Genomic DNA, 16,899 nt, shown 5'->3' on the forward strand with positions numbered 1-16,899 from the left:
AGAAAAGAAAGGTTACTATTATCAGATAATATAAATATATTCAGATAATATATTTATATATAAATAAATAATATTATATATAACATAATATTATTATCAGATGGATCTTCAAATCATCAGGCTAGTGAGTAGAAACTTGGCTGAAAAAGGGAAACAGGCCGGGTGTGGTGGTTCATGCTTGTAAACACTTTGGGAGTCTGAGGCCTGCGTATTGCCTGAGCTCAGGAGTTTGAGACCCGCCTGGGCAACATGGCGAAACCTCGTCTCTACTAAAATACAAACAATTAGCTGGGCATGGTGGCATTTGCCTGTAGTCCCAGCTACTCAGGACGCCGAGGCACAAGAATTGCTTGAGCCTGGGAGGTGGAGGTTACAGTGAGCAGAGATTGTGCTACTGCCCTCCAGCCTGGGTAATAGAGCAAGACCCCATCTCAAAAAAAAAAAAAAAAAAAAAAAAAAAGAGGGGCAGAGAGAAGTGGAGAGGAAAAGTCCAAGAGAATAGAAAAAGGGGAAAGGAGAAGAGAGAAAGTGGAAGAATTGCCTGAATAGTAATGAGCACTTTTCTGTCCTGCTTGTTCTGCTCTTTGAAATTAAGAGCTTAATAAAGTCTGCATCTCCTGTCATGTTTCTCAAGTGAAGATCACACACAAAAATCATGCTCACATGGTTAGAGGAAAGATTATTTTAGTTGGGTTGTGAAGGATGGGCAAGATTTAGATACTTGGTAAAAACTAGTTTCCAAATAAAATAACAAGCAATTGAAAAATTTGCCACAGGTGCTTTCAACTAGAAATGACCTAATATCAGATATGCTCTAGAATTGTTGATACAGTCATAGCAAACAGGTGAGAAAAAAAAAAAAAAAGCAATGCCTTATATGCATCCATAGTGAATGTGTGTGCTCACTGATGGAGTACAATATGCCAGCTGTCATTTACTAGATGATAACAAAGTGGCTGATGCTGCATTAAGTGCTTTATATTTATATAAATTTTATTAGTCAGGAGCAAAATGGCTTACTCGTAACAAAGGTGCCCTTAATTGACAGAAAACAATCTATTCAGGTGGTCAGAAAAATTGACCTAGAAGTGAGGAGAGAGGCAGGGATTCATTACAGATACACAGAAACAAATACACTGATCAGGAACTCACAGCTCTCCATATCCAGGGGTTTGTCATTTAGATGACTCACTAGCTAAACAAAATCTGAGCTGTCCCTTAGACAATGGGAGAGAATTCAGCTTAGTAGCTGAGCATAGTTTCATTCTTAATATTTATATTCCACATCAAAAAAGAAGATAAGTCATTTGTTAAACAGCCTTGTATTAAATATCCAACAGGAAGAAATCATTTCCTCAAACTTAGAGGCCTCTGGTATATACTATCAAAACTTATATGCAGCATTGGTAAGTATATTTCTTTTCATAGTGCCATATATGTTTAGTACCAGCAGAGAACAAAAGCTTCCTGACTATAGCTTATTCGGTTTAGCTCTTGCTTGCTGTCAGATCTCTTCTTCAAGTTGTTCACACACAATACATAGGAGGAAAAGAGGCTATCAGGCTGGCCATCAATCAATCTGAATCAGGAAGGCAAAGCTTATAGTAACTGAACAGATTTTTGCTCAGTAGAATGAATTTATGTTAGCATAGGTGGAGGGTGGGAAGTGTTCAAGATTGTTTTAATTATTTTCATAACTAATTACAATCAGAAGATAAAAAAAGAATGAAACACATTTGTCACTGAATCTAGTTCATATATCCCATGAATTTTTTCTGGTTGTATTTATGTATCCTTCCTCCTAGATGACCCAGTCAATCATTTTGGTATAATCATCAACCAAATTCAGCAGCAATCTAAAACAACTATCACATGGCAAACAGGATTAGATAGCCCATATAACAGTGGGATCACTTTCATCTTTAGGAAGACCTGCATTAGTGCTAAGATCATTAAGAAGCTCTTATACTTTAACTGGTATAACCGTTTTCTAACTTACTTACACCACAGTTCTGTAACCAATTTCTTTCCATAGATATGAACTAGGCTTAACCTGATTAACAAAAGTGTTTTCTAATTCTTTCCTACTCATCTTAAAAATGTACAAAACCTCCTAATTAGAATATCTGATAAACGATTAAGAAAGTCAGTAGGTATGATAAATAAATAACTGGATTTTATCATTAAGAATACAGTTAATAGGGAATCTAAAATGAAAATTTAAAACATAAATAACTAAAATGACAGGAATGATAAATTTGATAGAGTTCCTCAAATGTAATGCATTGTAGTTAACAGCATTATTTAGACAGCTTAAGTCTTTTAAATTACTTAGATCTTTCCCCCTACCCTTGTTTGTTTTTTACATCTGGTGGACATTTATATGAAATTAATCTCTCTTGTGGCACAGATTGATCTATTTCTACCAAAACTTCCTTGGCCAAAATCCTACAGCGAGTTTTAAAATAATCTGTTTCTCTTTGTTTTAAAGCCAGTTTTACTTGCATTCTCTGTTGAAGAATTATTCAGTTCCCTGGTCAGGTAAAACTGGTATATTAGCAATTTTCTACTCATAATGTAAACGTAATTATATTAGAATGTGCTACATTAGAGTTAGGACAAAAATCAGTGACACATGTTCTTTTCTAACTTTTCCATCAGTAGTTTCAGGGAAACGTCAAGAGTGGTTGGGCATTGTATTAGAACATCTATGGAGCTTCAAAAAATACATTTATACATAATACATAAAAATATAAATATATACATATATAGGCATTCCTGGATCCTAGCATCTAATACACTGCTTCAGAGTAGGATCTGGACTTTGCAGTGTGTTCTAAGTTCTAGAGGTGAAAATTGCTGCATTGTTACTCCTTAAACCAGTATTTCTGAATGTTGGTCCTTATACCCATTTTAGTCGATAACAGAGTTTTCACTAGGCCATGGTGAAATGAAAAGCCAGGAAAGCTAAACTTATCCCAATTTAATTTATAAATTATTTTCCTTCCCTTCCACCTCCCCCCCCAACCTTTTTGATATTAAAATAGTCTCCCTTTTGTTAAATAATGTTGATGGTAGATATTTATAATATAATGACTTGGCAAAATAAAAAGTTGGCAACACTTATGTAAATAACCCAGCTGTACCACATTTTTCGAGATTTTACAGAACTGTGAAATTCAAAAGTCTGGACATTTCTGCCTTTAAACAATTTAAAGCAAAAAACATCTTAGAACGACTTGGTAAGTGGGAGAGATGAACCATTGGTACCATCTTTTAAGGTTAGGAAATGTAATTATGCTCTAATTTGGAAAACATCTGAAAGACTTCACTTCTCTATCTTCTCTACTAAGCCCTTTGTCTTGTGAATTCTCTTCCTCTGCTGATTCTGCATAGCTTTCTATCCTATACAGTATCAAGTTCTGATTTTTCATTTATTTTGTTTTCATTTCATTTCTAAGCATTGCTCAATGATCCCTCCCTCTGTGATATGGTTTGGCTGTGTCCCCACTCAAATCTCATCTTGAATTGTAGCTCCCATAATCTCCACATGTCATGGGAGGGACCCAGTGAGGGGGTAACTGAATCATGGGGACAGGTTTTCCCATGGTGTTCTCGTGATAGTGAATAAGTCTCATGAGATCTGATGGCTTTATAAAGGGGAGTTCTCCTGCATATGCTCTCTTGCCTGCTGCCATGTAAGACATGCCTTTGTTCCTCCTTTACTTTCCACCATGATTGTGAGGCTCCCCAGCATGTAGAACTTTTCCCTCATAAATTACCCAGTCTCGGGTATTTCTTCATAGCAGTATGAACATGGACTAATACACTCAGGATAAGTTGCATTTTCTTTTTTTTTTTTTGAGAATAAAAATACATGATATTAATATTTTGTGTAAAAAAATCTGTACATATTTGTTTTAGGTATTTGGTGCTCTTTTACAGGATTTGGCTTATTAAAGCTAACAGATTATCCTTGGATTCTGATTTAAAATGTATAACTGATTAATGTTTTCTAGTTGTAAGCAACATTTTAGTTTCATGCCACTCTGAGCCCTGGTTATCCTCTTCTCCAAGAAGTGACTGTTAGTGTAACTCAGTTATCAGTAAGCGTGAATGTTTAATTTCTGGTTGCTGTTTCCTTTTGTGCACAAGCTGTCTCATTTTCCCCCTGGATGTACTGTGCTCTTTCACACCTGTGGTGTGGTTCTTCGACCTACACATTTCTTCCCAGATACCCACCACCAGTCCTATCTCCTCTCTAGCAGGATTTTCTTTCTCTCCTTCCTTCCTAAGTTGCATTTTCTAAATAAATTCCTCAAATAGAAATTATTCCACAAGTTCCTTAGTTCTATAATATCTCTTATTTACTTGAATTATCGAGGGCAATAATCTGTCATTTTTGTTTCTGCTTTTTTTTCTTTTTTCTTTTTTATTATACTTTAAGTTCTAGGGTACATGTGCACAATGTGCAGGTTTGTTACATATGTATACATGTGCCATGCTGGTGTGCTGCAACTATTAACTCAAAAAGGAACACTGACATTGCCATAAATTTAGAAAATCACAAAAAAATCACAAAAGAGAAAATTAAAATAAACCACAATTCCACCAACTAGAGACAATCATTGTTAATATTCTGGTCATATTTAACCAATACCATATATACTATCATTAACTACTCTTTTAAATCAGGATTTTTTAAATGTGAATACACTATACTCAAGGATATAATTTAGTTTATAACCCCTTGGCTCAATTTATTTTTAACAAGAAAAGTTTAAGAACCAGTATCTCTTACTTATTTCTTAGTTCCAAATTAGAGCACAGTAAAAATATATGAATAAATACAAACAAAAAGAAGCCAACCACATGCCAAAACTTGAAAGGTCATAATAGCTCTATCATTTAGCTATATACTATAATCCTTTTCTAATTAAATATTCAATTTAAATGTTATTCATCTTTACATTCTTCATCATGTTCTTGTTTTTGTTGTTTTTGTTTGTGCTGTTTGTAAGACAGGGTCTTGCTCTGTCACCCAGACTGGAGTGCAGTGGTGTAATCACAGCTCACTGTATTCTCAACCTCCTGGGCTCAAGTGATCCTCCCACCTCAGCCTCCCAGGTAGCTGGGACTACAGGCGTGCACCACCATGCCCAGCTGATCTTTTATTTTAAATTTTTTTATAGAGACAGGGGTCTTGCTATGTTGCCCAGGCTGGTCTTGAACTCCTGGGCTCATGCGATACTCCCACCTCAGCTTATCAAAGTGCTGAAATTACAGACATGAGCTATTGCACATGTTTTTTGTGACTATCAATTATAGTGAACTTTCCATGTGTTGGGTAGGCTGAGCTTTACATTAACTTATTTAATGTTTTAAGCAAATGATTACACAAAACAAAAATAACTTAGGTATGTACCAGACTAGCAATCATAGATTCATATATTTCAATATTAGAAACACTTGAATTTTACTTTACCTAGAACAAATTTGACACAGTGACTGAAGAGAAACACTGGGCATATAGGTTAAGGCAGCATTGTAACACAACAAAAGGAATGTCAACACTTCAAACCTAAAGACAAACAAAAAGAATATTACCAAATCTTTAGAATTCTAAGAAGTCAACTACAATAGGGGAGAGGGCACTCCTTGCGGAGAGATATAATGTTACAGAACAGACCTGCACAGTATAAGCACACCAATAATGAAAAACTACAAGGAAAAAAAGACTTTCCAAGTAACAGCCATATGAAACCTGTCTTTAAAATTCAATGTTCCAGCTGACACCTGAAGCAAGGCACACTGACAAATCTAGATCTATTTTTCTCTTGTATAAAATGACTCAATATTCAAATAAATTGTAACACACAACTCATTAAACATTATTTATAAATCTACTGAAATAATTGTCTTAAAAACTTAGTGGAGTAAGATAAGAATTTTTATCCCCACAGTATACCTATTCTGTGCTGTCAGCATCTCCCTTTGAGGATGAGGTCCACTGTATACCACTTTTGACAAACCATGCTGGGATAGTGCACTCTCGGTCAGAGCCATGGACCCAATGCTGGAAGGCTAGAGAAAAGATATTTGAATAAAGGAAAAAAAAAAAGCTATTCTACTGAAAAGGTGATACTTAGAATATATATGTACCACTAAAATAGCTACCATGAAGAACATCCTATATCTTAAACATATTTAGGCTGCCTACCAATTTTTTTGCTCAAAAATTTAATAACCAATTTTAAAACAAACCACAAATGAGAAATAAAAATTAGTTTAATTTCAAAATTCTACCATGGAAATAGACAATTGCCCCCACTCCCCCTGCCAACACACACAAGTAGCCATCTATCAGGAGGAGTGAAAACATTTCAAAATAATACTTTCAATAGATCTCTTATTAGCAGATTTTAGTTTGATGTTCAATTATTTTGATTTCTCATCTCAATTTGGAAATAGGAAATACTTTGCGGGTGTTTATACTTTTGCAGGTACTAATAAATTGATCAATTTTTTTTCCTAAATAACTAGATTATAATTTGTGGCAATGTCAAAGCTTAGGGTCAATAAACTTGTTATGATAAAATGTCACTTACTTCATGATATACAGATGGTTTGGATAAAGATGGAATCGTAAAACTCAATACTTTGCTATGTCCCTGTTTGTCAACTATTTCCTATAGAAGTGAAAGAAAATATATTAAAATACATACTTTCTTACATATAAATTTACAAACTAAATTTAAATAGTCTAAAACATTTTTTTAAAAAGACCTGAATAGAAAGGAATTTTAATTTAAAATCTTAAACCATGATAATCCATTATTATTCATCAACACCAGCAGTTAAACTGTATATCCTTCCACTTAAAAAATATATGTAACATAATTTTCAGGATGGCTGAGATACAGATATTGCGTCTTAATAATCCTTGATCTTCCTCATGTAACAAGTTATATTTGTTAAGTGAAGTAATCATTTAAATATGAAATATGTGAAGAAAATGACCTCACATTTCTTTTCCATTTTGAAAGGTACAAAACTTAAGTATCTAGAATACCATACTAATTAATATACAAACTCTATTAGTAAGGCAAGCTATATGTCAAAACAATGTTGTACACTCTGGAGACAGTCTAGATTTTATAGAACTATAATTGGTGAATATTAGAGTAAATCTTTTCTCCCAAACTTTCTGTGAAGGTCAGAAACAGATCATTTATAGGCAATGAACTTTAAGTTTACAAAATTTAAAATGCAACACTGATATTTTCTGATATCACTATAAAAGAAATGAAATGGTCTGATTTTCAACCTTCAATTAATCCATAAAGGTATAGTTACATAATTACATGTATGCTTGTATGTCTCCCAACCCCCAGAAAGTTGTATTTGGAAGAATGGGCTATGAGTCATTTGACATATGAAAAAACAAACACTAGCTTCATTAAAATGATAAGCAGTTACACAGGTTATATATTAGATTTTCTCAAAAAAGATTTTGTTAACTCCATTAAATACAAACCAAATTGTAAACCCCTAGAAGAAGAGCTTCAATGCATCCACTGCTATGCACATTTCTGCTGGCTGAGACTGCAAGGTAGCACCAAATTAGTTCTGGGAGAAACTGCAGCGTAAATTGAAGCAACTGCTCCTCTCCACTGCGATAGAATTCAAAGAGCTGGTGACAGACAGGTTCCAGCAACTGGAAGAAACACAAAATGTTAATTCAAGAACTGGACTCTATTTGAATGGAACTACTATATGAAGTATAAAAGGTTTTCTCAGATCGGTAAAAATCATGTCTTTTAAAATTCTTAAAATACCTAAGTTGTAGGGAGTTTCTTCCTAAAATATCCTTTCTTCCTGGTAAAACACATGCCAATATATAAAGGTTTGACTATGGGGTTGAAGAAATTGAAATGGGAATCCTGGGTACTTACTGTCCTATCTCCCTCCTCCTGAGTTTATAATTAGGCAGCATCTGACAGCAATGATTGGTGTGTAGGGGGGCTAAATAACTACAGACCCCCCTAGATCTAGATCCCTATTGTGACCATGACTAATTGGCCCTGGATAGTCTAAATATTGCTCTAATTTTATTTTAAACATAATTTGGAGTCATCCACAACCTTTTCCTCTCCCACCATACTCTCAACATTATCCAGTTAACAGAGCTGACTGCATCTTTATAAGGGGCTTTAAGAAATCAGAGAGGCAAGGTAAGACCCTCTTACAGGTAAGTATTCTCTTAAAGTATATACAATGATCACACACAAGTCCTAATTAAATATATTAAAAGATTCACAAGGTACTGTTCACAAGGTACTGATTTTTCAAGCAAATTCTCAGGCTATTTATTATATATATCCAATGAACTATACTTCACTAAGGCAACAAATTTAAATAAATATACTAAACAGATTTTCTACAACCAATAATAGTAATGAACAGAAACTAATTTACAGTGGATGTTTTGATTTCAAGTAAGTGAAATATGTAAACTGAATATAATTAAAGTCAATATTGTTTATAAAACGTATAACAAAAGTTATACTTCAATAAACACTGACTAAGTCAAACTAGTCTTTCCTATTGAAAAATTAACTAACTTCTGACAGTTAATCTTCCACAAGGAATACTTTTTCCACTCCTGAAATGGTCTTTAGAGGCCAAGAGATGTCCAGTGTGGCCATGGAAAGACAACAGAAAAACAGAGGGGCAGGAGGCAAACTCATCCCATTCAGAGATAGCAAGAAAAGTTTTTAGCATAGGAATTTGAAAGAATGGGGTTAGACATGGCTGGAAGAAAGAATGACTGGTTAGGGATGTTTTAGCTTTTAGGGTGGAGTTTTTAAAATTTTCTTCGTGGACCCATATCAATAATCTCGAATTGTGGCATAACATCCCTCATCTCTAAATCCCTCAGAAAGCTAAATCAATTGAGATAGTCTAACAAACATTGCAAAATTATGAAATCTTATTTGAAAATTTATTCAAGACAGTTTGTATGAACACATAATTTTAATCAAAACATACTCAAAAGGCTTTACAACCCATTTAAAATCCAAAATTTAGAGTTTTTGCCGTACAAAAGTATAACTTAATGAAGACCGATTCAAAGGGGAGGTAGAAATATATTGCAACAAGATTAGATGAAATTATGCATTTGAAATTAATACAGATAAATATTAATATCTGTGAAGTGTGTCCCAGATTGCGAAGTACTTACACATACATAAACCCATTAAATTCCCAAAACACTGCAGGGTAAAATATCATTATCCACACTTTCCACAGAAGGAAACTAAGACAAAGGCTATCCGCTATGACCAAAATCATATGGCTTATAAAGGTCAGACCTGGAGCCAGGTATTCTGGCTTCTTTACTAACATACCTGAAAAATGTCAGGAAGAATAAAATGATATACAGTGTGGGAAATATGGACAGTGTCTGACATATCTAACTTGACTATATTTGAAGCAAGCAAAGGAGCATTAGAACCTGCTGTGTTCCTGGTGTCTGGGTTTCATTTTTTAATGTTTTTTTTTCTTCATGGAAACCGTGTTATTTATTGTGGTTACCTTTTACAGTACTATTAAGAGAGACTGTACCTCAAGTATACTTATACGTGTTAAATGGCTTTTTTGGGTTTAAGGAGAACCTAGTCACCATGTGTCATCTCTCCATTGTAAAATATATTTTGAGTTCTAAAACAACTAAGCCACAAATGGATTTTTACAACAATCCATTCATAAGTAAGAAGTCTGTATTATAACAGAGATTTCTAGTGGTAATAGGCATATGACTCAAAAATGCTCTTTAGTGACTAAGTAAGGAAAATGTTCTTTAATGACTAAGCAGGAAAAGAGTCAAGTTTTGGTAAATTTAGAAGGAAAATCTTGTAATATTTTTTGTATTGAACAATTACTGAGGAACACTGGGTAGGAAAAGGATATGGAAAAGTTGGAGAACACTACTATTCAGGAACCAGCAGCTACTGGTACCGGACCTCTCTGTTCTCTGGACTCCAGACTCCTAGAACTCAAAGGGGACTTTATGTAGGTTTTTCAAAAAACAGCTGATTTCATAACAGACTTAAGCAGTATTAACCACTACTCATATGCCTGTCTCAAAGTTATAGTCAACTAAAAGCACCATCGAAGCAAACTGCACTGTACCCATATAAACTGCCTCTTTATAAGTTTCTTGAACACATCACACATCCCAGGGCCTTTCCACCTACAGTTCATTCTCCTGGAAGGCTCTTGCCCCTGATTCCACTCCAACTCCTAATTCGTTTGGATCTTGATTCAATCACCAACTTCCTCAGTCCCAACATATATTTCCCTTACTTCATTTTATTTATCCTTATAGATTTATCACTAACTGACATAGTATTATATGTTTAGCTATTTGTTTAATGTCTATCTCACTAACTAGAAAACAAGTTTTAATCTACAAGATCAAGAATTTAGTCTATTTTATTCTCATAATTCCTAAGTGGTTCCTGATACACTATATGTGTTTAATAAATATTTATTAAATGAATAAAACTGAATAATGAAAAAGTACTATTAGTAAAGTTTAAATGACAAATTCATTGAACTTCAAATAATACCAGAAACAGTATCTCAAATTTCCAAAATTCTGGAAAACAATAATATCAACTTGTTAGGAATATTTTCAAATTAAGACACAAAATATTCTAAACAGCAAAAGGGAGGTTACAATGTTAAAGCAATAGCCACACTAAACTATTTGCCATTCTTTAAAAATCTTTCATTTTCTAAGCCTCCGTATACTATCCCCACTGCATGGAATACTCTTTTACCTTGCCACCTGGAAAACTTGTGCTTATCCGTAGACTGGATTAAGGATTGCCTTGAAACCATGTGTTTACTTATTTTCTCCCACTTTCCTCTTTCAGGATAAAAACCATGTGTTACTCAATTTGATTCTCCATTGCCTAGCATAGTCGAAGGGCTCATAATGGACACTCAAATACTTGCTGAATGAATAAAATGAAATGTAGTGACATAAACTTTTCAAAGCTACCTCTAGCGAGAGAGAAAGAGAGAAAATTTTCAGAGATGGCTTTTGGAATATGGTAATAAATTATATTTCTTGGCTTGGGGAATGGTACACTAAAGTTCATTTCAGTATTGTTCTTTAAACATATATATTTTCTTACCCTTTTATATAGATTTCACAATTAAAAATTAAAAATCAATCAAGTCAATACTACTAGCACAATAAACCATAAAAGTACTTACCTCACTTTGTGGCTCCTGGATAACTTTATAGAGAGATGAAACTAAAGAACTCTTGTCTTTCAAATTTGTGGCATAATTTGGTAAAGATGTTTCTGGTAATGTCTAAACAAATTTAAAAAAATACATTTTATTTTTATGAAATGTCCAGAATAGGCAAATCCATAGACGCAGAAAGTAAATTAGTTGTTGCCAGGACTGCAGAGGGGAGAGGAAGATTAGGAGTGACCAATAGGTATGAAGTTCCTTTTTGGGGTGATGGAAAAGTGCTGGAATTAGATGCTGGCATTGGTTGTACAACACTGTGAATATATCAAAAACCAAGGCAAGGTAAACATGTTTACCTTAAATTAGTAAATTTTGTTATATTAATTATATCTCAACAAAACTTCAAAATAAAACAAAAAATATATTTTGTCCTCTTATCAACAAGGACATAAACTAACATCAACACTTCATCTTCGATCACATTTTGGGATTAGAGATAAGAATATAGGCCAGGCGCAGTGTCTCATGCCTGTAATCTCAGCATTTTGGGAGTCTGAGGCAGGAGGATTGCTTGACCCCAGGAGTTCAAGACCAGCCTGGGCAATATAGTGAGACCTCGTCTCTACAAAAAATAAACAACATTAGCTGGGCATGGTGGCACATGTCTGTAGTCCTGGCTACTCGAGAAGCTAAGGTGGGAGGATGGCTTGAGCCTGGGAGGTCAAGGCTACAGCGAGCCATGATTGTGGCACTGCACTCCAGCCTGGGCAACAGAATGAGACAGGGTCAAATTAACTCCGGAGTTACATACTGTGACTATTAAGCATGGGAAGGCTGTTCTACTTTACCAACTGAGGGGAAAATTTAGAACTTTCAGAGCTAGAGAAAAAGATATCCACACTACCAACAAACTAATTTTCCTAATGCCATTTAAAACGTGGACAACGAGTCACAGCTTGCCAGCACCACCTATTCAGAACGAACACCATGACCAGAGAGGAATGGGAAGAAATAAAACTCCAGTAGTAAGTCAGATGATTTTGAATAAAAGAGTAGGGAAATCTGAAAACAAAAACATTTCATTATCATAATGATAAAAACCTTTCCTTCTGGAGTACACCCCCTCCTCAGATATCTGTGACAGACAGCGATATCGGTCTCCTAAGTTATTATTCTATCTCACCCAAATTACTTGCTTCAGTCAATCAATGTCAATCCTGAAGTAGATACCATGTCTCAGGATATTCCTAACTCACTCTAAAATATACATTATTCCTTATACGTCTCATATCCTAGTATTTCAAAATTTAATATGGGTTATGATTAGCGTATAGGTGAATGTGTGCATAAATTAAACAGCATAAATTTTTACAATAAAGACATTTGATTCCTTTTCACTTTACTGTGAGCTCCTTGAGGGCAAGAACTGTCTTTTCATCTCTCCATGCACAGCACTCACCACAAGGCCTCATACACAAATCTTTGCTGAGGGAACATATTATAGATAAACAAAATAAGAAATAAAAATTGCCATTGTTTATACTTTGGTAGATTCTTTAAAAGTGAGTCACATTTCACCTTAGGATACATAAGTGAAGAGATTTTATTTTTTTAAGTTTAAGAAGAGTTTTATTTACCAGAAGTGCAAGCAAATGTGGACTATTTGGAAACCTTTCACAATTCTCCAGAGTGGGGAAAAAAAGGTTTTACTGCAACTGCTTACATAAAGAAGAGATTAAGGCATTCTTCAATATTTCAAAAGTATGACACAAAAGATCTCCAGGCAACATTCCATTTCCATCATTTGATCAAGAGTAACCTAATACTTGGGGAATTTATATAAAAGGGAATAACAGTCAAATAAACAGCAGATTCCTAATCCTCTGAATAAAAATAAATCTAAATTATGTATAAAATGCATTATATATATTTAAAACACATTGATGTCTAACTTATGTAACTAAGTATACATGTCTAATATATATGTGTAACTATAAAATTAAAGAATAAATGAATCAAAATACAAATCTTTAGAAAAATTAGTAGTGAATAGAAAGATTATTATTATGTATACATATATATATGATCTAGGCTAAAACTAGATCATTCATTAAAAATATGAATTACAATGTTCAGCTTATATACTAGCTGACTGTCACGAGGTAAAATATTTCCTGTGAAACACCGAAAGGCAAAAAGACAGCTGTTTTCTGAAAAGACAAGCTCTGGAAAATACCATGGACCCAGGTTACCACTGATAAATGAAAGGAAGGGTATCTTAAAAATTAGTGCAGTAATAATACCTTTTATTCACAATTCTAACATTTCATTTAATGAATGTGGGAAAAGTTAATTTTGTCTATAGAGAGGGAGAAAATGTAACTGTTGTGTTCATAAATGGTGCTTTAAAAAACAAGATCTAAAAGAGCCAAATGAATTTAAATACTATTACAGCAAAAACATTTAAATTTTCATGCACTGTACTAGTTCAAAGATACTGATCTTCTTAAATACCAGCTTAGCTTTCTCACATTTCAGAAGGCATAACTGGAGTTGAAAAGTACCTAATGGAAAATTATGTTGGCATATTATTCTTGGCAAAATTTGACATTGGGTGTGATGGCTCACACCTGCAATCCCAGCACTTTGGGAGGCCGAGGCAGGTGGGACCCTGTCTTTAGTAAAACTACGAAAATTAGCCAGGTATGTGGTGCCATGCGCCTGTAGCCCCAGCTACTCAGGAGGCTGGGGCAAGAGAATCGCTTCAACCCGGGAGGCAGAGGTTGCAGTGAACCAAGATCGTGCCACTGCACTCCAGCCTGGGCGACGGAGCGAGACTCTGTCTCGGAAAAAAAAAAAAAAATTTGAAGACAGATGCCTCTTACTAAAGTATCATTTGACAGATGGTTTTTCAAAACTGTGAGGAGGTGATATGGGTTGAGTAGCAGAGAATTAATCAAGATGGACAGATGGGTGAAGAACCAGTAATTAAAACAATCCTGTTCAACAACATCACACATAAGATTTGATTTTGAGTCACATATTGAGATTCAGCAACTATCAGAAAATTTTAAAAAATTAGGAGTCCGGAAATCTGCTAGATAAATCTACCACACAGCAGTAACAAAAATAACACCATCTGAAAGATAATATTTTATAAATAAATCTTTGAAAAGATAGAGCTTGAACTATTCATGAAATCTTAAAATAATGAAATCCTAAACTAATCATTTAGTTGGTATATAAAGAAAATAGGACAAGCACAGTGGCTCACACCTGTAATCCCAACACTTTTGGGAGGCCAAGGCAAGCAGATCACTTGAGGCCAGGAGTTCGAGACCAGCCTCGCTAACATGGCAAGACCACATCTCTACTAAAAATACAAAAATTAGCTGGGCATGGTGGTGCACACCTGTAATCCCAGCCACTCAGAAGGCTGAGGCATGAGAATCACTTGAACCTGGGAGGTAACCATTGCAGTGAGCCAAGATTGTGCCCCTGCACTCCAGCTTGGGTGACAGTGTGAGACCCAGTCTCAAATTTTAAAAAAAGAAAATACTAATGAGAGTCCATAGCTAGAACAGACACTGAATAATTTTACCAAATTTTCAATTTCAAAAATTTTAAATAAAGTATTTGTACAAAGCAAATTGTGTCATCTCTACACATTTGAGAGATGTTGGGTGAGGTTAGGAGTTCAGACTGACCGTGGACCAGTGTAGAGCTACAAATCATCTTCATAAACCACTTATAGTACTGTAACTTTTCTGATGAAAATATGAGACCCGGAGAGGTTATGCCCAGCATCATAAAACCAGCCTAGGGGAGAATTAGAATTAAGTCAAAGGGTTTCTGACTTTCAGCTTACTTACTCAATCATGAGTAAGTGGCCTTATTAGCATTATGGCCTTATCAGCACCATGGTTATTAAATCAAACAACCAAGCAGAAGCTTTTCTAGAAATATGTATGTAACCAAAACCTTTCTTAAATATTTTAACAAAAATGTGTAATTTAACATTAGAGATTTCAAAAGATATGTTACTCTAATTTTAGAAGTACTTAGCAGACATGTTCCCAAGCACTTTTCTATATTCTATTACCTCTGGTATGCTGCTGATTTTGCCTGATAACCTTCTTCTCTTTGTCAAACATAGAGCTGAATTCAACACACATTAACCCAATTTAGAATAACACTCCAAATAATTATCAGGAATGCCTACCAAACTAATCAAGGAATGGGAAATATCCTTCCTTGAACTGGCTATAATACAGATTTGAAAATAATTTAAAACATTTGAGTATCAAATTGATTCAAAATTGGGTAAAGTTAATCTTGGGGTTGGGCAGGAGAAACTTCTTAAACTACATTTTATTTCTTGTAGGCCATGATTTCACTCCCTCCTCCTAAAGGAAAAGTTTCCCTATGCTTACATTAAATTTATTAAAAATGTTAATAAAATATTGCTACCCACATATGTTATATTGATAAAATACTACTTAAATAATATTTTCTATTTATTCATACTCTGGTTTTTTGTAGTGGAAGATGGTATTTGGAAAACAAGATCTGGGTGCTTAGTGTACTCACTGCAACCGGGGTGCCATTGTTTCTAGGTCCTCCCAGTGAACAAAGCTAGGGGATAAATGTATGCATATATGTACAGACACACACACACATATATATCATATGCATACTTAGAACCCATGAGTTCATAATGATTCCAATACAACACCTTAGAGTTCTTTCTTGACTTTTGCTGTTCCATGATTGTAATTCCCTTTTCAGACAGATAGAAATCTAACTCCCATTATCTTCAAAGTATTTACTTATTTGTTCAATCAATTTATTTGCTCAACGTAACCAATCTACCAATGTAACTATTCTGGTTACTCTTCTACATGCCACCTCTGTAGCCCTTCACCCCAACCACCTACTTCCTCAGATACCACTGCCAATAACCGCTGCTCTGCCCCTCACTCCTTGGTACTACAAAAATATATAGACTCCTAGGTGTCTATATATCCAAACCAGGAGGGGAAGGGAATAAATGAACAGATGGGAAGGGAAGGAGACCAGTCATGGTTTTCCATTATTTGCCTTACTAGCTGATCTTACCCCTACAACCCACCCTTTAACATGCTCTCTTTCCACAACTCCCATCTTAAAGAATGGATAGCTAGCGATACTTGCTTTTGCATATTTTACTTCATCGTGAAACATAGGAACGCCCTAGAAGAAATAGCATTCAACTGTTAAACTTGACAATTTCCATCAATCTGCCAAAAAAAAAAGCCATGATAAGAGACTATGTTAAACACAAAGATAACACAAGCAGGAAACACACACACACACCAGATTTAATCAAAGTTTTTTTGTTTCGTTTTTTGTTTTTCTTTTAGAGACAAAAGTCTCACTCTGTCACTAGGCTGGACAGCAGTGGTGCTATCATAGCTCACTGCATCTTTGAATTCCTGGGCTCAAGTGATCCTCCCATCTCAGCCTCCCAAGTAGCTGGGGCTGCAGGCATGCACCAACACGCCCAGCTAATTTTTTTTCTTTGTTTTGTTTTGTTTTGTTTTGTTTTGTTTTTTGTAGAGAGGATGTCTTGTTATGTTGTCTAGG

At 34.8% G+C, this 16,899-nt stretch overlaps 1 protein-coding gene across 3 annotated transcripts in view; it reads right to left on the bottom strand.

Moving 5' to 3' along the window:
• HYCC1 (hyccin PI4KA lipid kinase complex subunit 1) overlaps positions 1–16,899 on the bottom strand; it is a 90,023-nt gene that overhangs the window by 70,920 nt on the left and 2,204 nt on the right. For all 3 annotated transcript variants that reach the window (XM_017871564.1, XM_017871562.1, XM_017871563.1), the window contains exons 2-6: positions 11,290–11,391; positions 7,538–7,717; positions 6,609–6,689; positions 5,969–6,084; positions 5,486–5,581 (exon numbers count right to left, since the gene is read on the bottom strand). In XM_017871564.1, the coding sequence (XP_017727053.1) occupies positions 5,486–5,581; positions 5,969–6,084; positions 6,609–6,689; positions 7,538–7,717; positions 11,290–11,391 (575 nt within the window). The remainder of the gene's footprint in view (positions 1–5,485; positions 5,582–5,968; positions 6,085–6,608; positions 6,690–7,537; positions 7,718–11,289; positions 11,392–16,899) is intronic.

This window comes from Rhinopithecus bieti, unplaced genomic scaffold (genome assembly GCF_001698545.2).
Source record: "Rhinopithecus bieti isolate Rb0 unplaced genomic scaffold, ASM169854v2 scaffold_5882, whole genome shotgun sequence".
Taxonomy (NCBI): Eukaryota; Metazoa; Chordata; class Mammalia; order Primates; family Cercopithecidae; genus Rhinopithecus; species Rhinopithecus bieti.